Here is a 22,669-nt window from a genome sequence, read left to right on the forward strand (position 1 = left end):
GAACCTCTGAGTTAAATCAAGTTTTATATCTTTTTAAAATTGAAAGCACAAATTACGATTAATAAATTTATGCAATCAGTTTCAAATAGGTATAAAACAAGTAAAAATACAAACGAAAAACAAAATAGCTTCTTTTTAAATAAGTAGCTAGAGTTGAAAGTTGCAAGAAATAGCAGCTTAATTGCTAAACTGGCAGCACTGGGTAACATTTATCGTGCGTAAGAAAGAGAAAGACTGCATATCAGCTGGAAGCAGCGCAAGCTGAAGAGAGCAAAAGATGGCGACGATCAGCATTTGATGTGGAAACACATTTTTAATAAATTCCTTTTACTTAGCTACTTAAGCAAATGAATATCATAAAGTCAACTTGTAATTTGCTGTCAACTTGTAAAATATGAAATTAAATAAAGTTGCCATATTTATTCATTAAGTTGTTGTATGCACACACAGAGACTGTTTTAGTTTGCCTTACAGTTTCACATTTTTATTTGAGTTTTTCCAAAAACTTGCGCACTACAGAAATCGTTAACTCAACCCCACCCCTTAAACACTTACAATGGCATTTCTGGGTCGCTGGAACAAGGGTGGCAAATTTGTGGACTGCGAGGTCTACAATGGCAGCTGCTCCAAGCTGAAGACGAACCCAAGTGCTGCGGATAGACAAGCAGCTGGAGCTGGCGCAGATGCGGAATCCCTGTGCACTTATATCAGAACGTATACCAGGCGTCGCAGCGGGGAGTCGAGCGTGCATAGTCCGGGCACGGTGCGCTATGTGGGCGACTCCGGATCAATACAAGAAGTGCATTCGCTTGCCGACACGGAGATGTCCACACTGCGCTGTGGCTCGCGCCGATCAACGGAGACGGAGTCGCTGACGCTTTGCATGTCGCCACCGCAGGAGCCAAGCAGTGACAACAGCTCGACATCGGAGGTGAATGGCTATGCCTCAGCGGATGAAGAAGAAGTGGTCAGAGAGAAGGGCTCCACTACATCCATGTGCAGCTGGGAGGAGCAAGAGTACGAGGAACCGCAACAGCCATACGATACACAATCCTATGAAGTCCCAGAGCTGGAGCTGGGCTCTGTTAACAATTCGCTGCATGCCGAGCCGCAGAGCGTGCAGCTTAAGCTACTGCGTCAGTCCAACGAGGCGTATGACAATTGGCTGTCGGCAAAAAAACGGCAATGCCAATACAAACAGCAGGCGGCGCGTTCCAAGCGCCAACAGCAGCAACAGCAGGAGGCACTGCGTCAACAGCTGAACGAGCAGCGTGTGCGCGAATGGTGCGAACGCAAATCGCAGCAATACGCCAACGCAGTCAGCAAGCAACATCAGACTGACGCGAAAATCAATGCCAGCCAGCTGAGCGAGCAATCGCTGCGGCAGCTACGTGACTGGGAGTTGAAGAAAATCGATCAAATCGAGCGACAACGTCAGCGGGAGCAGCGCGAAGCGAGGCGGAAGCAACAGGCGCAAATGCAGCGCAAGCAACAGGCGGAGCTGGCGTGGCAGCATTGGATAAAGGGCGTGGCGCAACGCCCCAAACCTGTGCCGCTTAACCAGGGCATGGCAACGTTGCGCGGCACAGTGTCACAAATCTACGTGAATCCTGCACAGTGGGTCCATGTCAGCGAGAACAACAGCAGAATCAAATAAATACTCAAAGCTTACAGATTAAATTTCATTTTAAATAACTTGACGCTGAACTTTTCTTTATCTACTAAAGTGTTGCATTAAATTTAGTTGAGCATACAGATTGCAAAATTTCAATTTAAACATTTTCATTTAGCTCAGGTTTTTTGCATTGTATTGAATTGTAATGTATTTTAATTCATTTCATTCCATTCACCTAATTGTAACTTAGTCTATGGCTTGTTGATAAACCTTAAACTCATCTATGCGGCTCTGTTATCTTCTCTACTGTTTATCAAAACATTTGCAGTCCTAACTCCATTTTACAGCTTAACATCTGATCTGGGGGACAGCTTAGCAGCAGCCACTAGCCCACAGCAGCTCATGTGTCCAACTGTTGAGTGTTGTAATTTCTAGAAACTAATTTTCTTAAATTGCTGCAGCTGCAAATTAAAGCTACCCTAACACTTAAAGCTACAGCGCTGTGAACTTGTTCACCTGTCGGCAAAAAAGGTAAAAAAAAAAAAATATACAGGAAATATATACAAAGTTATTTAATATGAAAATGGCGTGCAGCTACAAAATTTTATTTGTGCTACGCTTAGCTTGCTTGGCCAACAGTTTGTGGGAGCTTTTTTATATATTTTTGGCCAACATTGCGCATCAGCTAACATGGAAATTAAGTTGAAGGCATTGACTGCTCACTGCTCAGCGGCAAATGCATTAATAAGCTCGATTGTCAATGCATATTTAATGTAATTAAATGTATTATTTATAATAATATTTGTCACTCTGCTGTTGAAGGACATAACACACAAAATGCAGCCAATTAAAATGTTAATTAAATTAAAGTATCAGAGATTTTTGCTCTTTGAAGCTGCGGCTCGCAAGCTGAGCGCGCTTTATTTTTTATTTTTATTGTTCCTTTTTGTTTTTAATAATTTAATCCACTGCAATTGAGCGGCATGACGTGCTTGGACAGATTTATTGAAAATACAAAAAGTAAACAAATAGAGCCCAAGAGTGCGCAAAATAAGAGAAAAAAATATTTATGCACAAACATTGATTGGCAATTGCAGAAGTGTGCGCCGCATGAATGCGAGACGCAAACAACAAAGACGGCCTCTCTCTCTCTCTCTGTCACCCTCTCCTTGTCTCTTTCTCTGTCTCTGTGTTCGCAGTCATGTTTACACAGCAAAGTTGTGATGAATAAGCGGCCAGCCATGCTTCGAGTGCTTGACGTGGGTGCAAAAAAATCCTGAAAAATTCATTGAAAACTGATAGCGTGTGAATGCTAAAAACACACAGGACACACTCACACACATGCAAGCGAAATGTGCAATCTGAAAAATAAAATAAGTGCAATACTAAATTGTGAATGTTTGCGACATGATGTGCATGAAGTTGCGCTATAATATTTCGAAAAGGCTGCAAATTTATTGCTATATAAGTTAGCAAAATATTTATTTAAGCTTAAGCTGCCTTACTTTAGTTATTATATTATTTTGTAAATAAATAATTACACTATCTCGCTCTTGCTGCTTACAAAAATGTTGCACCTAAGCCTATGTGGCAAGCAATTTCTAGTGGCAATTAGCGTTGACATCAATGACAGCACAAATCCAATTTGTTTAGCATGCTTCACTAACTAAAATCAAAATAAATTGGCCAAGATTCAAGTGTCGCTTACAGTTGTGAGTAAAAATATTTTGTGCACTAATTAGCAGCCAATTAGCAAAACAGATTGCAACGTTTGCCTTGAAGTAAGCTTATTAAAAAATGCGAAATTAGTTTAATCAAAATGCAATATATTGGCAGGTTGCTGCAACAGCTGCAGCAAATTTTGTGGCAATGACACAAGCATTAGCCAAATATTAGTCAAAAATTATGCAATATGCGGCAGATGTATAAACAATAATGCGCACAACTTTAGCATACATATATACATAAGCTTTAGTTTATGCCAGCCATGAGCCGCCATTTTGTGGCAAATAATAATTTAATTAGCCTCATGCAAACACACACACGAACACACACACACATGCATACTATCCTACTTATTTATAGAGCGCTGGCAGATTATGGTCTGGGCAAAAATTTTATGCATATCAAAAATACCAATTATTGTTGCTGCTGTTGCTGTTGCTGCTTTTCATAGATAGATCCCATGCTATGTGCAATAATTTGACTGGTAAAGTGTGTGCACGTAACTGTCTATGCATGTATGCGTGTGTGTGTGTGTGTGTTTCAATGGCGCTCGAGCATTAACGTTCAAAAGTCAATTAGTGGTTTTTATAAATGTGATTAAATTAAGTGACAATGTTGTTTACTGCTTTAACGATGTTTTTGGAATATTTCCAACGATTTTAATTGGCATAACACAGGCCTGGTAATTAGAGCATCGCTTGGCATTCTGGACTGCAGTTCAATTGAACAATACAATTTTCCCAAAATATTACAGCAGTTAGCTCTATAAACTTTTATTATTGCTGCAACGCACAAGTTTCTGCAATTTAGCCAAACATATCGTAAATGTGTTGAGCTATATTTATTTTATTTCATATGCGTAGCTAGAGAGAGAGAGACAAAGCCAGCAAGCTTTTAAGCCTTTAAGCATAACAAAACAATTTTCCACTTGTCATATTCATGCAACAAACACACACACCCACACAAAACACAGCTAGGCACACCTTTTAGACACAGTCCTTGCAACTTGTGCTGTTGTTGTTGTTGCTGTTTTTTTTTTTAAATCAAAAAGCGACACAACGTCAAAACAATTTGTCGTCATTTAAAAGTCGACATTTAAATAAGAAAATGCAAATATGTATATTTGCCAAGGCTCAGGCTCAGGCCCCAGGCAGACACTCTCAAGCCGCGCCCCAGGATTGTAGCTACTGCCTAAATGTATGCAATAAACATTTTTTTATGCGCGCGAATTGTAGATGCCGCATACGTTTTTGTATGCATAAAATTAAGCTCCTCGGCTATATGGAACTGACTAGAAAGCACCAAGGACAGCACCACATGCGAGGTTTGGGCAACTGGTCGAGCAAGTGCCGAGCTGCGCTGCTGTAAATATAAAGTGTCAGGCAGAGAAACAAACAAATAAACACACAAACCCACACACACACACACGTAAGCTCTTCTGGCAAAAAACGTGTCTATTACAATTCAATTTGACAATAGGCGCTCACAAAAGCAAAGCCAACAAACCACAGAGAGCCAACAAACAAACACACAGACACACACAGAGAGACACACATACACTCGTATATGCGCACAATTGCAATAACAAAGCTAGCCTAAAAGTAGAATATAAAAAAAAAGTTTTATTGCGCTATGGAGTCAACTAACTATTAGATGCAATTGGTAACGCTCTCGGTACTAACATAAAGCTGTTTTGTTGTTTTAAATAACAATAGATATATCTATAGGTTAAGCATGCATATACAAAATAGTCACAAAATTGTCAAAAGTATCAATTCACTGCGCTAAAGCTTTTTTCAAAGTCTTTACAACAATTTATAAGTTTTATTAATATTGTTATTATACAATTTATTTTTAGTAAGAACCGTAGAGCCTCCAACCAGCACAAAATTTGCTCATAGCGCTTTGTAGGAGTTACAAGCTCCAAGTTTGATAGCAAGTAAGACAATTTAATGAAAAATATTCCGAGCAATGAAAATATAATAAAAAATACATTTATTTTCTCCTTTTTAACAAACATTATATTAAATAATTAGCTTTATGAATCCAGCATTAAATAAATAAGTAACTTAAATCTTTCTTTCAGGCTAACATTTTTTAATAATCTGAATTTGTTGCTCTATTGCTTATATTTATCTAAGAGCATTTAAAATGCGACTTTTGAAATAAGTTTCACCTAGTCTAGTGTATTTTGAGCATGTGTTTTTACTGCAACGGAAACGTCAAGTAAATTTTTTCACTACGTAGTTAGTTGATGATGCAAAACAGAAATGAAACAAAAAAAAAAAAACGCAGAATAAACCAAAAACAAAAAAATCTGTTTAAATGTGCCTTAGTGTGTGTGTGTGTGTGTGACGCAGGTGGATGTGGCGGCGACGACGGCGGCCACAACACAACACAACACACAATAGAAAGCAACAGCGCACGTTGAGAACTCTACTTTGCCTAGTCCCTGGGGCGTTATTTGCACGTTTCCGGTATAAATATACAACGCCTGAGATTTGTTTATGCGAAATGAAGCGCACAAAAGACAATTCGCATAAATGTTTGCAACTCTGCCACTCTCCCTCTCTCTCTCTCTCACCAGCGACTCTCTCACTGGCAACTGGGTCGCCAGCTCAGTGACTTGTTTCCCGGTGCGTGACTTGAGCGGAAATAGAATTTGTCAGCTTTTTTGTTTGCTCTGCTCGGCGCGCTGTGTGTTTTGTAGAGTGTCATGACTTTAAATAAGTTGTAAATGTTATGAAATGCTGCGCAGCTTGTGTCTTGGGGCCGCCGCAGAGCTTTTATATTGAAACATTATTTAATGACAGCGCTTTGGCATTTGTTGCGTGGCTGGCTCTAATGCCATTGCCTAATTGAATTTCTGGCCAGGCATGCACACAGGTAAGCGCCTTATCAATCAATCAATCAGTCACTCAATACAGCAGACCAAACTCAAAACTAATCACTAATAAACTTACACAACACACACACACACACACGGGCTAAAGATAACGAACAACAATTCAGGCTGAGCTGCTTACATGCATCAGCACTAAGTTATTGCTGGGGCGTAACATATCTAGATTGCCATATAGCGATACACGTGTATATATATCCATCTACATCCATGGGCTACGGCTACAAATCAAATAAATAAATCATATGTGAAAAAACTTTTCTATGCTTCCTTTTTTCACTTTGGCAATATTTTTACACACACAAAACTCTTGTGCTCTTTGCATTACTATGCCGCATAAGTCTTGCCCGACTGGCTTTGCACAGTGGTGCAACAATTATTTGTAATAGCTGCAGCTGCATTCATTTATTTTAAAAAGGCGACGCAAGAAATCAATCAAATTTAGAAATTATAAGTAAATATTTTATATAAAGGCAATAAAAATAAAATATGTAAGTAAACCTTTAAAATTGTATAAACACTTAATTCAGCTGCTACATAGAGTTAAATATTAGAGCAGTGTAATTAAAGTAACTAATACTTGACTGACTTATGTTTCTATAATTTGTAAATAAAGCTTAAGCTGAGACAAAATTAATTTTGCACAAAGTGCAAATGTGTGCAATACTTCAAATATTTAAAATAGTTTATATATTTACTTTAGCCATATAAAATTGTTGCTTTTATTTCATTGCTTTGCCCACTGTGCAGAAATTTGTTAGCTAGACTGGCCGAAAAGTTGAACCAGCCAAAATAGCCTAAGGCTGTAACTTGTAAACTTATTTTTACACACACACACACACATGCACAACAAATATGTTGCACTAATAGTAGCATACAAAATGTATCTTTTATCCCATTTTGCCCGCTTAGCATGTCTTGTATCTCTTGCCAAACAAAAACCAACAATAAAAAAAAAAACGAAACTGAAGCTAAATAAAATATTCAGCTGCCAATGATGATGAATGGCGTTTTTGGTTAGTTTACTTGCATGTGTGTGTGTGTGTGAGTTGTGCGTGTATATGTTGCATAGCTGTTGCTCTGAACATGTGAAGAAATTCACATCAATTTGTAAACGCTACAGCAAAAAAAAGAATCTACTCTCGGCTTTCAACTCGTATAGAGTTCACAGCCAGAGCATTCTTATATATTTTTTTTTGCAGCTATATTTAAAAGCAGTGAGTAGTGAGTGGTGAGCTGGCTTTAAGTGTTAAGCAGTGTGCAGACGAGTCACGTATTATTATCGCTTTGCATTACGAGTTGGCGGCGGGCATTCATTTGATTTTGCTGCCAACTTTTAGGCGCTCTGCACTTGACTTGCGTGTGTGTGTGTGTGTGTGTGTGTGTTGGGGCGTTGACAGCGTCCGTCAGTTTTGTCAGCTTGTCAGCGCGTCCATTGATGGCGTTTGCTGATAACGTCAGTGGACGTTTGCCCACTAATTTTTTATGGTCAACATGAGGAGCAGCAGTGTTGGCTTCATTTTTTTTCATTCTTGTTGCTGGTCAAATGTCAAATTGTTTTTAGAGCTGTATCGAGTTCGTGTGTAGTCACTTTTTATGGCCAGCCAGAGTGTGTGGCAGGTTTGACTTTTTGCGCTTTGTTGGCGCATTGCTTGCCTTGTAATCTGTGTATGTTTGTTTTGACTTCTCTGTTGCCAGCTTTTAGGCGCGCCCCGGCACACTACACTACAATGTGTTTGACTGTTTGTCCGCTCGTTCGCTTGCCACGTACGTCTGTGTGTGAAACCACAATGTGTGTTCAAAGCAAACCAACGGCCAATGGGCAACACGAAACGTGGTCATTTCGTTTGAATTTGCTGGCTAAAATAGCTCAGCAGCTACGATGGCATCTCAATTAAGAGCTTGCGGCTGCTTTGGCGCTTAATTCGCGCTTTTAACAATTTAACAGCTCAGCTTAGTTTATAAAAAACTAAAACCTTGCAGTTGCAATTATTTATTTATTAAACTTTCACCTGCCTGCTGAGTTAATCAGCAATTCAAATTGCATTTCAAGCATATCATAGCCAACAGCTGAGACCTTGTGCCCAGCTTAATTAATTTAATATTCATTACAAAATCTATAATTTATTTGAACGTAATTTGCGTAGCAAAATTCAAAATGCATGAAAATCATCTTAATGATAAATCTCAAATCAATTTGCCAACAGACGCACACACACACACACACACACACACACTGATGCAGGCACGTGCAATTGAGCAAAATATAATCACAGGAATTTATCTGAGGTCGCCTCTGAGCGCAGCAAGAATCAGAAGCTAGTTGTGGGCTGCATTTGCATACAGCTCGTTGGCCATTTTGTATCTTATGCATGCATATATATATGTATATATATGCGAACTACAAAGCAGTCGAGATGCTGGCCGCAGATACACAGGAACTGCAATTGAAGACATTTGTCATGCAAGAAGTTTGAGTTGAGAGGTTTTGGGTGCGCTTTGCTCAGCTCCAAGCAGCTTGGCAACTTGGTTAATTATAACGGCTGCGGCTCAAGCTTAGGCAAGTGATTAGTGGCAACGAGGCGGCTGCTCTCTCTCTCTCTCTGTTGATAGCCCACTGTGCAAATTGCAATTGCAGCGGCAGCACCGGAAGGAAGTGTAAAATTCAAATATGACAAATGACATGAACTTAAGCACACCCTCACATACAGTTGCACACACACACACATATACATACATTTGCTGAGATTTATAGTTTTGTACAAATTATGAATATCTTAATATTGTGACATAATTTGCGCCAGAGGTCATCAAAGCAGTTTTCAAGCTTTAATTAATAATTTTGTAATTTATCAATTTATATGCCGCTGAGAGTTCTACCAGAGATTGGTTATAGACTAGGCATAGATAAATATACAATAGCCACAGCTCATTAGCATTATATAAATCGGAGCTATGCAGTAATTAGAATTGATATTAGAATTTAAATATTGAGTACAGCTATGAGAGCAACTAATGCAAATTTTGTCAAACATTTTAAATAATATAATTATTTCCTCAACAAAGATATCGATATCGAACTCAAAGCTTATTCTAAATAAAGTCTTGAGCCAATTTTCAACGAAACAATTGTTAAAATGAAAAAATCTTAAGCTAACTTTTATTGCATGAAATTCGAGTATATTAAAAATCAAACGGGTGAATTTAAACTTTTAATTAACCCTAACACCAAGCATTACTCAATTAGAACTGCTCGCTGTATAAGACAATTGCATATTGTTGCCTTTGATGTTCATATTTGATGAAACATGACATGCTAGTTTCAATAGCGCTATAATGAATTATATTACTGTCGAACTCTTGGCATATTGCTAGTCAGGAATTTGTGCAATATATAACTGAACAATAGGCTGGCATTTGTACCATTTGAACACATTTGTATGGGCTTTTGTTCTCGCTTGCCAAACTTTCAACGAAACTTTATCAATTCACACACACACACACACACACATAGAGAGAAAGAGCATATCAAAGGGTATACACAAAACTCAATCAAGTGAAATGTAAACCAAACCAATAAACACTTGCAGCACTTTACAAAAACTCAACACACACACACACAGAAACCAACACTCAAGCCGTTACCAATTGCTGATTGTTTAATTGTGTCCAAGCTTTAATCAAAATAAATGTGAGAAGTATATGGAGCTGCTTGCTGCTTGCAATATAGATGAACAGCTCCTGTGGCGCAGCTAGTTGTGGCAAGTAGTACAGTAGCTAAGGCCGTTGCAAAGTGTTCATGTGTGCAACATTAGGTTTGATTTTGCGCTCAGCTTACACACTTTGATTTCAATTACAAAGTTGCTACACTCAAAACAATAACAACGAATTGCTGCAAGTGCCGCACATGTGTGGCAAGGGGTGGGGTAACGAGTTCTTTGGAACTGCCAGCTGTAAGTTTTATGCACATTGCAAATTGCTTGCGTCTGTGGGAACCTTGACTCATGTTGCCACAAGCGCCACAAGTTGCATGTTAGCAGCGCGTAAATTTTTTTGTTTATTACCCACAGACAAGACAGTCAAGACACAAGTGTAAGTAACTGGGAAGGATAGTTGAGTCAAGTTTTATGTGCAACAGACAACAACAAATGGCTTAGTAAATTTTTTAATTTATTTTCAAGCTCAATTGTGCGGCGGAAGCGTTTAAAATCGTTAAGACGGCCACGCCTACTTTATACGTAATTAATTGCATTACAAATCTGCCAGCAATTTGCATTGCTATTTAAGATTTTCGCAGCTTTAAGCACTAGAGAGGCCGCAAAACTACCGCACAGGACATGCCAATTGAGCGAGCGACATATAACTGAAGCAGCCCAGCAGCACTCCATATAATCACAAACTAAATCACTTGACCAAGTAGGCACTACACACACACAAATGCACACACACATACATATATATATAGACCATGTGAAAAACCCTCGACTGCGCTTTAGCCACTTGGATTGCTTAACGCCCTTTGGAGCTTACGACTTTCAGTCGCTTTCATCGCTCTGCTCTGCCCCCTGCTCATTGCTGCCACCCGCAAAGTGCATAAAGCACATTTCACAGACACCACAAGGCGCTTGAAGCTGAAGCTGCAGCCGTCGTGCCACTGCCCGTTGAGCCACTTCAGCCTTCCAGCCACATAAAGTGTCATTAGCTCGAGTAAGCAGAGTCGGCGGGACTACATTTGCTAGATTACATCGAGCCAACCAAGCAGCTAAACAAATAAATGTGCTAGCGCAAAAAATATGAAATTATTCGACTTTCAAAATATTAAAACAAAACCAAAAATAAAAATACAAGTTAGCTAAACCGCTAGCAGTTTGTAAGCAACAGTTTGAATGCTCTGCAGTACTTTACTTTATATATTTTAATATATATAATTTATGATCTTTAAATTTTTTGTACTGCAGTATAAAAGCAATATTCAAATTACGTATACGCCATGTATTGCATTTGGCAAAACTTTAAGCAAGTTAGCTATGCGCACTGACTAACTTTAACGATTAGCTTATACTCTCTTCTAGCTGCTTTGGCTGCAATAGTTTGTTATTGTTGATATTTATCTTTTGGACAACTGTCTCTATAGCTTTCATGCTGGATTTTGATATTGCCACTAAGTAGCTATTCGAGTATTGTGCTTGTTGCTATCAGCGTCGCCATCATCGTTGGAGCATTCAAAGAATGAAGTGGCAACTTGTTTATTATTATTATTATGCTCTGTTTATCTTTCAGTTCGAGTGCTGCTGCTGCTGTTGCTGCTGCTGCTGCTGCTGCTGCTGCTGCTGCTTCTGGTTGCTGGTGTGAGTAGTTTTTGTCAAGTGTGTCTACTTTTTGGCTATTTTCTTTTAATTAAAAAGCAAATTGAGACAACTGTCGACGACTGTCATTAGGCTGATTGAAAGCTGGCGAGCGAGCTGACTCAAGTAAGCAATTTGCCAAAAGGTAAATAACAAATAACTGCATACTATGCGATCTATAAGTGCTTCTAATGAAAAACCGCACAAAACAAACAGCAACAGCACAAAAAAACGAATAAACTGAAAATATTGAAACTGCTGGCATAGTTAAAGGCGCATGGCGCACACAAATAAGCACTTGAGCCACGAAATGTTGCAAATAACCAACCGCATAATGACCAGCGCGCCACTCGAGGGTTGTTAGACTGCATTTGTTGCTATGTGTGTGTGTGCCCTCTAATGACTTTGAAACGTATGCAGGCAAAGTCAAAAGCATGCACTTATTGACTATTATAGCCATGTTAATCATAGATGCCAGCATAATGGCAACTTGCAACGCCACAAATGCATGACGAGCCTGTGACTGTTGCCAGCCCATGGGGCAGTAAACTTAGCCATAGCCTCTGCTGCATACTCAATCCTCAGTTATTATATATATATATGGAATGCGGTAATTAGCCGTATGTGAAGTGGCTGTCAGTGCCTAAGAATACTTGTTCATGAATACGCAGGTGTAAATTGATTAACACTTTAGCTAGATATTCAAATCTAAGCAATAATAATATAATTATTTCTTTCTTATATTAACAACACAATACTTTTATTACTAATACTACATATTCTCATATATAAATATTATTATTATGACAATCTACTTATATATCTATTTTCTTGAAAATATTTCTCATGTATATTTTTAAATGTTTTCAAAGTAGGCGGCAGATTGCTTTACAGGCAAATCTGGAACATAAGCTAGATTAATTAATCTGCTACTTGAGAAAACATGCTGAATTTTTTTTATATAGATTCGCTACATTTTTTCTATTCAATATTTGAGGTAAATAACAATTTGAAGCAACCGCTAATTAAGCCAACCACTTGCCTCAGTTCGCTGTGGTGAATTTCTAATAACTCAACACGCGCACCAATTGAAAGATAAGGTGGCAAAGCATAAGAATGTTATATGTGTATTAAAAAAAAGTAATAAGAAAATATGCGCAGCCGCCAAGTTTGCCCCCCACAGCTAAAAACCGAACTTGCTTATATATTTATAATATAGTTAATGCAAACATATAATTGTATTCGTAATAACCACAATTTGTTAACATTTGGTTTACAAACTGCGCAGCGCATTATATAAGCTATATAAATACGACTGTGTTTGTGTGTGTGCGCGTCTGCTAAGCGTCGCGTATTTATTTATTATTTAGCAGCAACAGCCTATCGCATGTCCTGGTAGGCGTTTATTTTCCAATTTTCAATGTCTTCGCATTGGCGGCAGCGTCTTGGGCGCTTCGTTACTTCGTGTTTGTGTATCTCTGTCTGTATATCTGTGTCTGTGTGTGTGTGTGTGTGCGTGTTCGTGCGTGTAAGTTTGATTGTTATGGCTGATTTGTAAGTATAAAAACAAATTTGGAAATTTGTATAACTTTTGGGAATCAACGCAGCTGTGTCACGCATTCGATTTGCAGTTCAATGCGATTTTTCTACTGCTACTCATACTTTTTAGTCTTTGACAATAATGCGCATACGCCGCGTTGCCTTAGCAATTGCAAAACATTATGTTTATTTTATGTGCATTGCAATTATGTGCACGTGATATAAAACATTTATTTTAAAGCATAGCAGCAGCCAAATTTATGCATAAAATGATAACATTATTTTTATATTTTATAATTTAAATTATTTAATGCTTTGCTTTGTAAGCAGCGCCTTTGTGCTTTATTTGAAATAAAATTCACCACATGGCCATAAAAATTTCCCTTGGCTCAATAAAATTTCCTTTCAATTTACTATACAATTTATAGAGAGTCACTTCAGAAGCGCTCAACAGCTTGAGCTGAGCACAACGTACGCGCAGCTCTGCAGCTGACAATTTAAATAAACTAAGCATATGTATATTTAAATGTATATAATTAAAATTTAAAATTGTTCTACAATCAATCACTGCGCCCTCTGACATTTAAATTGTTTATTTAAGCTGTCAAGCTAAACAATTTACAAATTACAAATCAATTATAAATTCTTAAAACAGAAATTGCAAATGCAATAAATTGTCATAGAAATTGAAAATTGTAGCCAACTGTTAATGCCCTAGGGCAAGTAAATATATATAGAGCAACTGGCATTCACAAGTGCCAGTTTGTGTAACTAGCTGCGGTCTCAGTTAACCAGCCAGGGGAATATATATATAGAGTATGTACTTTCTACTTTTAGCTTTACTAAAAACAGCAGCAAGGTTGGGCCAACAACACACACACAGACACACACAACCGCAGTTGACATTGACTTGAAAATCAAATCAACTTTACAGCCAATGCTCTGGCCCCAAATGCCACAGCAGACAATCTCACTCTCTATCTCTATCTGACTGTCTGTCTCTCTGTCTGTCTGCGCTGTAATGCTGTAAATTGAATTCAATTAATGCGTTTGTGAATGTCAACAGTGCACAGCTCGGCAATTTGCATAGCAAAATGTCTCTATGCCATGCCAGTTGCCAAACACTTTATGCTGAAACTGTTAACATTTTTGTTGATTTATGGTTGAAGATGATATCGGTCGATCGAGTAGCAAACAATTGACAGGAAGGTTTCGTCTGTAAATGATAACAACTCGACTTGAAATGCAAAAAATAAGAGTATTGATATTATGACAGAAAAAAAAATTTACAGATTTATTTATTATATATTTCATACTTAAAATTTTTTGTAAATGCTTATACTAAACATATATATTTGTAGCGATATTAGATATTTTTTTGTAGCAGCAAAACTTTAATTATATAAATAGTACCTAAGATCTGAGCTATAACCTAGTGAAAAAATATTAACACTAGTACACAATTCTTTATTTTTTTCTGCCTATTATAATTTTTTCTCAAAGATTAACACGATCTCAATACAATCTATTACTCAAATCTACAATTAAGTTATTTTTTAAGTCATATTCTATATAATTTTATTGACTCAAGCTCTTCTACAAAGAGCTGAAGTATGAGTTAGTTAAACAATTAGTTAACATGTTGCTGAGCCTCACTTTTGCCTTAAATTTATGCTGCAAATGCTCTGAAATCCGTTTATGCTCAAATGCTTAACTGCAATCAATAAAAACTGCATTTGCTTTTAATTGGGCCGGTGCAATTTTTAACGCGAAAATCAAAAGTTAGATCGCACAAACCGTAAGCCAAATCAAATCGCTAAGCACATATGTTAGCCAAAAATGTTTGGCAGTGATTGTGGCCGAATGAGACGGCCTATGCTGCAGCCATGAAACAATAATGTCCACAAATTGACGCCACAAGCTGTTGGTTCAATGAAAGCTAACACACACACGCACGCACACATACGCATGCACACTGGTTGCGTCTGTGGCACTTCCTCTATGGGCGCCATATTGAATTTGTGCCTGATGCTTGCTCTCTGCTCGATACTCAGTGGGCTTTGTTTTTATTTGCCTGCTTGTTTTCTGCTGGTTAGCTGGCTGATTTTCCAACGGGTGCCTACGCTGTGGGCGCACACACGAACGAAAATACAAGCAAACATATTGCCACACCCACTACGCCCCTTTACTAGATACAACGAGCTGTTGTTGCGTTTGCGAGAGTCGACAGTCGAGAGGGAACAAGTCCAAGAGACGTCCAACTTGTTGTTTAAAATGCATTGTGGCCTTGTCTGCCGCTGCAGGTTTCAAGTTGCATATGCCCCCGGGTAGCTACTCAGTGTGCTAAGCCTGCTTGTTTGTTTCAAAATTCGCACAACATTTATTTAATTTATGCATTTTTAACACAAATCATTTTGCTTTATTTTTAGCCGCATTAGCAGTCACTTAATAAAATGCAAATGCCACAAAATAAAATAATTACATTTTTATGCATACATAAAACAATAAAACAATTTGCGGTTCAGTTGCATATTCCATTTTTTTTTTCAGCCACACACAAATTTCACAATGTGGTCAAGCAATCAAAAACAAATGCAACAGCAAAATCAATCTAAACAAACATATGCAGCAATAAAAAGCGAGCAAACAAGATTAAACCAACAAATAAACTTTGTAAGCAAATAGACAGCAAAACGAATGAAAACAAACAACAATCAAACACCAAATAAGCGAAGCGCCTAAAACAAACCCGGAAATCAGTCGCAAATTTTTTCACACGCGTCGTCGACACTTTCAGCTAGCAACAATGTTTTTATATCTTTGAGCTGCTTTTTGTATACTCTAGGCTTAAGGATATATGCAAAGGATATGCAGATTGTAGCTTACTTAGTGTGTGCATTGAGCTTGAGTTAATTCTGATAATATTTTCATACTATATGTTAAGTCTCATAGTTTAATTGTATAAAATGTCGAACTAATAGTTTAAGTTCAGGAAATTAAATTAGCAATTATGCTCATAAAATATTTCTCATAATTGAATAACAAAACTAATTTCAGCTTATAAATTACACATAATTTTTATTGTTTAAGTGCAATCAAAATTCGACTTGAGCACGTCTCTGCTATTTTTCTTATTTTTGTTGCTGTCATCCGCTTTTGTTTGCCACTGCCCCTGTAATCGAGTCAATTGTTTCCGCTTCAACGATGAGGCAATCGACTGCGTCTGTTTTTATGGCACCAGGAGTGGAAGTTGTGTGTTTGAGTTTGTTTGTCGTTTTCCTTTTTTTTGTTGGTTGTTGATATTGGCAACATCCGTTTAGGGTAAAACTTTTGTATGCGTGTGTGTGTGTGTGTGTTTGAGGGATGCCTTTGACAAGGGCTAATAAGCTTGTTTTGGCTTGTTAGTTTTGACGCAGCATTTTTTATTTGTGCCACAATAACATTGCCAAGGTGTAAATGGCGAATTAACATTCCACGCTAAGACAATGGCAAATAAATTTGGCAAGCTGCCTTAACTGTTATAATTAACCCTTATTTGCGCTGTTTATGACCCGCAGCATAAAACGCGCATTTGAATTACCAAACACTTGGCCAATTTGCAAGTTGGCCGGCCGTTTGGCTTAAGACAAATTGCCGAGTGCTGTGACCTTAAAGCAGCTTACAATTTGGCCGCACTCTTTGGCAAGCCGCTTAACTGGGCATAATCCAAATATCTGCTACGCACTGTACAGACTTTTGAACCCTTTTTTTGTGAGCTGGCCGGTCAGCCAGAGTTAAATGCGGGCAAACGGGTTCGGACTGCAAAGCTCGAATTGCTTGTTAGCTCATAAAAATTCAATAGTCTAGGGGATGCTGCACGCTTAAAACCTGAAACTGGGCATAACATAAAAATTCCCAAATGGTTTAGCCTTAAGTTTATATAGCAAACTGCAGATAATTTTAGCAAGCCAACACTCAACCTTGTGCAGTGGCAATATTGCTAACAATGAGGCTTCAACCGAGTTGCAATTATTGCTAGTTGAAAACTTTAACCAATAACCCGCTACTTAGTGAGCTGAGCTCACTTTGCGGCAATTTTTTAAGGCTCGCAAGAGCTGCATATAAAATAAATACCAAATACACTAAAAAAAATATATAGTTTAATTATTAAGAACTAAAACAAATGCTAAGTTGAGTGAATGTTTAAGGACGTTTCAGTGCTTTGTTTACTCGCTGCTTTTTTTCGATTTTTTCCGCCTCTTCTTTACCGTCGAACTGCTGGACACCTGCTCAAGCGATGAGTAGCCCGTGGAGGTGGAATCTCGACTCACACGATATGTTTGCAGTGGCTTGCGCCTGAGCCAGAAGCGCACAAGAAAGTTGAACTCACCCTTCAAAGCCAGCATGGGCCTTATCTATAATAGATAGTTAGTTAAAGCTTTAGATTGAATTTTAGGCAGACTTGCCTGTTGCTTGAGTGCAATGCAATGCGCATGCCAAATAAACTCAATGATGCCAATTAAAATGGACACCAGCACGCCCACAATAAGCAGCACAAAAAGTCCGCCCAGTGCATCCATATCGAACTGATCGGCATCGTTGGCGGGTCCGGCATTATCACAGGTTATGTTGGAATTAAACCATTTGTTGCGTAGATTATACAGCACGCCCTTTTCGCTTAGCTTTAAAATGCCCACGCTTAGGTTGGAACGAAAGTGAGCATCTGCAAATAGAGCAACTCACTTAACTCAACACTCAGTTCTGCACTTGGCATACTCACTGAATGGCACTGCTATGCCGTAATGCTTCTCGCCGAAACTTTCGCCCAGCTGCGTTAGTTCGCAGTTACGTTTAACGTAATACTGCAAGCTGGTGGTTTCCATTAGAAAAGCGTAGCTGCCACGACTGAGCTTAACGCGATCCACGCCCTCTTCATTGTTTTTGGTAAATGCATCTGGCTTAACAGTTAACATTTTGTTCCAGGCTCTGCGATTATCCGTATCATTGGACTCGGAGAAATACAACGAGGTAGCGCCACCGCGTATAGTGCCAAACTGCACTTTATTCTGATCCACCAGATCGTGCAGCGAGTTGATGCTGTTGGTAATCTTCGAGGAGGTAATAAAGGCAGCCAAGTTGGCAATATAAGTTTGCGATATAAGCAGCGCAAAGATCCACCAAAAGGCAATGAGCAGACGCATTGATAAGCCTCTAAAGCAAGCAAACATAATTAGCTAATAAAAAATGAAGTTTAGTTGCTGCTCACCTGGGCAACAGATCGCAGCCTTGATTCAATATCGAGCCCATGACCAGCCACATGGTATTATGCAAGTGCCAAGTGTTCTCGCGCTCCTGTTCATTGCGCTCATTCAATACGGGCTGCTCCCATTCGTATGGATCCATGCGTCCAGCCAGTATGAGCACCATTGCGGTAATTAACATGGCAACCATAACGTAAAGCCAAACGTCCATGCCATAGGGACGCAGAAACGCATACGCATCCGCAGCTGGTGGTGGCTCCTTATACGCCAAAATGCTAATTCCCAGCTGCATAAACGGCACCGTAAAGTCCACGACGGAGCGACGAGCCTGCGTTATGGTCAAATCGCAAATGCCAATCTGTGCATTCTATGTACACAGTTCAGATATACATATGGTTTATTTCAATTGCTTGTGGAATTGCTTATATTACTTACATTATCAATTAGCTGCCTAATTATGCCGTCCCACTCATCGCTGGCCGCATCATAGCTGCCATATTTATTATCCCTCACTGGCTCAAATACAAAATCGAATTTACATATCTTGGCCAGGTCGTACATCAAGTCCACCGCATAGCCCTCAAAGCGTTCATTGCCCTCAAAGTGCTGGCCCTCGGGTTCCTTGCTAAGTGATAATCATCAGTCAGTTACATGTGTGTGAAATTAGCAAAGATTAGGACTTAAACTTAGCTACAAAATTTCCAAGAACTAACTTGTTAACTGAAAGCTGACAATTAAATAATAATTAATAGGATTTGAGTGCTTACAATTTTCATTTAAATGAGAAACGAAAATACAATAGCATTAATATATACAAAATCTAGCTGAGTGGGCACAAAGCTTCCAAGAATCAACTTATCGCTGTTAATTGAATAATAATCAATACATTTTCAGTTTTATAAATTCTAAGAATCAACTTGTTATTGAAAGCTGTCAATTAATAATTAACAAGCTTTTAGTTCAATAAACTGATTTTAAATTTATGTAAACTACAGGAGATAAAAGAATTGTGTACTTCAAACTTCAAGTCCATGAACTCGAACAACAGCGCTAATTAGATATTTAACAACAGTTACAGCTTTAATTTATATCAAGTGACTAACTAATTTAAATTTTAGGCATTTATTTATTACTTACCGCCAACTAAAGTAGGGCTTGCCCACACGTGTGGCCACAGTATAGCGCACAGGCTTCTGCGAGAAATCCTCCTTAAGCTCCAGACGTCGCTGCTTCAAAGCTTGCGTAGAATTCTCCTTGATCTTGTCAAAGCTCACCAGCTGATAGTCTTTATTCCAAATATGTGTAACCAAATCTATCAGCGGATTATAGATTTCCAGATTGAAGTCCTCGCGCTGACCATCCGGTGTAATTTGCAAGCGCTGCGTCTTATAAGGCGGCCTCACCTGCTTGGCTGTAATCTATGCAAAACAATAACTAATTAGCCTTAGAGCCAACATTTTGCTATTCTGTTAGCCTACCTGCTTCATCTGCTGCACTAGATGCGGTCCGGGCTGCCAGAAGCCGCGTCCGCAACTGAATTGCGGCGTATAGAAACCCGGCTGCTGATTCAGCTGCTGCAATGCGTTAAAGAGCAGCACAATGGCATCATAGATGAGCTGCGAGGCCAATGAAACGAACTGCCAAAAAATAACATGAAATGTCAAATACTATTAATTGCATTTGGCAAGCATCAATGGCTAACCCGCTCTTCCGTTTCGCTATGAAACACATCGATCTCATCATGCACGGGCAATGGCATATAGGTGCGTATTCTGACTGCGGCAATGGCGACGGTAAACTCACGCGAATAGAAGCGTTCGATGCCGCTTATGTGCGCGTCCAGATTGTTTATAAATAAATGCTGTCAAAGCAATGCGTATAAATATTAGAAATCAATTGAATTAAAGCTATTAAGCTGCTTACATTGAAGGAGCCTGTCATATTGAATGATATGGAAGCATTGATCACATCGGTTAATATATCTGTGGGACAGTCCAAGAGCACAAACTTTTCACGCCCATTGTTAATGCGTTTCCAGAGCACGCGATAGTCATCGCCACGTTCAAACTCTTGCAGCTTTATGCCAGTCTTATGCAGTTGCTTCCAAGCAAGAATGTGCTGGAGACGTGCGAGATCTAGAAGAGTGAATATTGAATAGAGTACTAATAAACAAATTCAGCAGAAATTAGCTTAAAATACATTTGACGAATCACTGCAGAAATTGTAAGTGCTTTAATCTAATTTGGAATATCGTTTCAATATAAATCACATTAGAAGCCCTAAGGGAAATTAAGCAGAAATTAATTCACTTATTAATAAGAAGAAAATAATAATTTCCATACTTTCTTTAAGAGAGTCTAAAATAAGTATTTAAAATTTTAAATTACTTCCCAAACTATTGAAAACGATGCTAAAAAACCAACAGCTCTTTAATCTTTGACACATATCGAGCTACAGATTTTCTTAATTACATTGAAAGCTTAAGCATTTAGCTAGAATTTTCTAATACAACAAGTGATTTTATACTAGTTGATTTAAGTTAGGCTAAATGCCAATTGCAGTTCGACTAACTTACGCGAATCCTTTTCATACACTATAGTGAACGATTTCCAGTCAAAGGCCTTGCTACGCAATATATCGTATAATGCCATGGATAATACCAGCTCCGATGGCGCCACATTGACAGTCAACTTGTGATTATAGCGATCCCTTGCACTTGGCTGTGGATGCCAATCGAATTGCAGATGTGGTATGCCCGTCATATTGCACAACACTTCAACAATATCTAGGGAAAGAGACAGAGAGAGAGAGAGAGAGAGAGAGAGTAGGATTAGTATATTTTTGTTTAGAATGACTTGGCGAACTAGCAAAGCAAACAAGAAAAGTGCCGAGCAAAGCAAAACAACAAAAATTATGCTCCAACGCTCAGTTGGGCGCGATGCCAAAAAAAAAAGTAATAAAATTTTAGTTGCAAGTGCTCCGACCATATGGCGGCTATATACTTAGTGCATGAGATTTTGGGGCTTGTCATTTATTTACTGCAAAAGTGTATATATATTTGGGTATGTTTGCTTGGCCAATTTGATGTGAAACATGTGCGGGGCTAACTATTTGAGAAATCATTAACGAGGTTGATTGAGCAACTAAACGAGCGCGCGCTCTCTCCCTCTCTCTTTGGCTCTCTCGCTTGTTTGCAGCATGTGATCTAATGTCTAGACAGAGCAGCAGCATTAGCTATTAGCTTGTTGCTTATAATATATGCAGACATTATTTAATGACGCTGTTATTGTTTAAAAATAATTTCAATATTTAGTCGATGCCAACTTACCGCTGCTTGCCTTTGAACTTGGTCCCAAAATAGCGGCAACACCATTTCCAATCAAGTCGCAAGCTGTGCAAAGCAAAAATTATTTAAATAATAATAATTTATTTATTTGCTTACTTACTTATATCCTGCAGCAAAATGCTATCATCGATTGTTACAAAGTGTTTGACGGGCTCCAAATTGAGTTCTGTGCTTTGCAAATTTATTTCCTCCACTGCCATGTCGAAGGCTTCAGCTAATTTCATTTCCGTATCAAAGAAAATGGCGCCTATTAAGGATTAAGGATATGAAATTAATGTAGCTGCTGCCAATAAAGCAATAAACTGTCACAAATATTTAGATTGTTATTTATTGCACTGAACTATTTAAAATGCAAACAAATAATAATAATAAAAACAAATTCTATAGCAACTTTTTTACTATCAAATATAATATATTAATTATTATTATTCTGTGAATTTACCAATCTTAACCACCAGTCCAGCCTCATTAGCGCCGCTTGAGCAAAGCAAGCAGCTCAAAAGTAAAAACTGTAGCGTAGACATAACTTAACTTATTTATTAAAAGCTTCTTTCGGAATTTATATAAATTTCATTATAAATAAATGCACATCACAATACACAATACGCGCTTCGGGGCGGGGGGCAGCAGCAATAAAAAACAAAATTCACATTAAAAAATATGTGAAGCGAGCGAGAGAAAAAAATAGATGCCACAACGTAAACGCTTGAGGCGACCAACTCATCTGAAATTTTGAACCATGCTGCGGCGCTGTTCACTCGACACTGAGCTACAAGAATTGTGGAAATTGTGTGTTCTGTGTTCTTTGGAGCGCCGCAGAGAGTGTTGCTTATTTTAGTCGACAGTATATCGTGGGTGTTAGGCAGCAGCAGGCTCGAGTGAAGAGCCATTTGTTTTATGGACAACAGAGCAGACGTCGTCGTCGTCGTCGTCGTCGTCGTCGTCGTGGGCTAAGCA

At 38.5% G+C, this 22,669-nt stretch overlaps 2 protein-coding genes and 1 non-coding gene across 3 annotated transcripts; 2 read left to right on the forward strand and 1 right to left on the reverse strand.

Moving 5' to 3' along the window:
• Positions 1-423: 423 nt before the first annotated feature.
• Positions 424-1,695, forward strand: LOC108601038 (coiled-coil domain-containing protein 34). Its single transcript, XM_017988924.1, has one exon. The coding sequence runs from the start codon at positions 557-559 to the stop codon at positions 1,655-1,657; it is 1,101 nt and encodes a 366-aa protein (XP_017844413.1). The 5' UTR covers positions 424-556; the 3' UTR covers positions 1,658-1,695.
• Positions 1,696-17,082: 15,387 nt separating this feature from the next.
• LOC117135063 lies at positions 17,083-17,221 on the forward strand. Its single transcript, XR_004458969.1, has one exon. It is a non-coding gene; the product is annotated as a U4 spliceosomal RNA (small nuclear RNA).
• Positions 17,222-17,329: 108 nt separating this feature from the next.
• LOC108601936 (glutamate receptor ionotropic, kainate 2) lies at positions 17,330-22,255 on the reverse strand. Its single transcript, XM_017989917.1, has 13 exons — positions 22,155-22,255; positions 21,813-21,959; positions 21,695-21,757; positions 20,942-21,151; positions 20,290-20,501; positions 20,069-20,227; positions 19,845-20,003; positions 19,504-19,784; positions 18,802-18,991; positions 18,372-18,733; positions 17,886-18,316; positions 17,572-17,828; positions 17,330-17,520 (listed from the first exon to the last, which is right to left on the reverse strand). The coding sequence occupies exons 1-13, from the start codon at positions 22,234-22,236 to the stop codon at positions 17,332-17,334; spliced, it is 2,742 nt and encodes a 913-aa protein (XP_017845406.1). The 5' UTR covers positions 22,237-22,255; the 3' UTR covers positions 17,330-17,331.
• Between the last annotated feature and the right edge of the window lie 414 nt (positions 22,256-22,669).

The sequence above is a fragment of the Drosophila busckii genome, chromosome 2L, assembly GCF_011750605.1.
Source record: "Drosophila busckii strain San Diego stock center, stock number 13000-0081.31 chromosome 2L, ASM1175060v1, whole genome shotgun sequence".
Classification (NCBI taxonomy): domain Eukaryota; kingdom Metazoa; phylum Arthropoda; class Insecta; order Diptera; family Drosophilidae; genus Drosophila; species Drosophila busckii.

What these genes read in the sequence shown, in the direction of transcription:
- LOC108601038 (XM_017988924.1), top strand. Translation starts at nt 557, where the DNA reads ATGGCATTTCTGGGTCGCTGGAACAAGGGTGGCAAATTTGTGGACTGC.
- LOC108601936 (XM_017989917.1), bottom strand. Translation starts at nt 22,236, where the DNA reads ATGTCTACGCTACAGTTTTTACTTTTGAGCTGCTTGCTTTGCTCAAGC. An exon ending in ATAGCGAAACGGAAGAGCGG is followed by an intron (nt 20,004 to 20,068) that starts GTTAGCCATTGA and finishes ATTTTTTGGCAG; the next exon opens with TTCGTTTCATTGGCCTCGCA. An exon ending in GCATTGCACTCAAGCAACAG is followed by an intron (nt 17,521 to 17,571) that starts GCAAGTCTGCCT and finishes TATCTATTATAG; the next exon opens with ATAAGGCCCATGCTGGCTTT.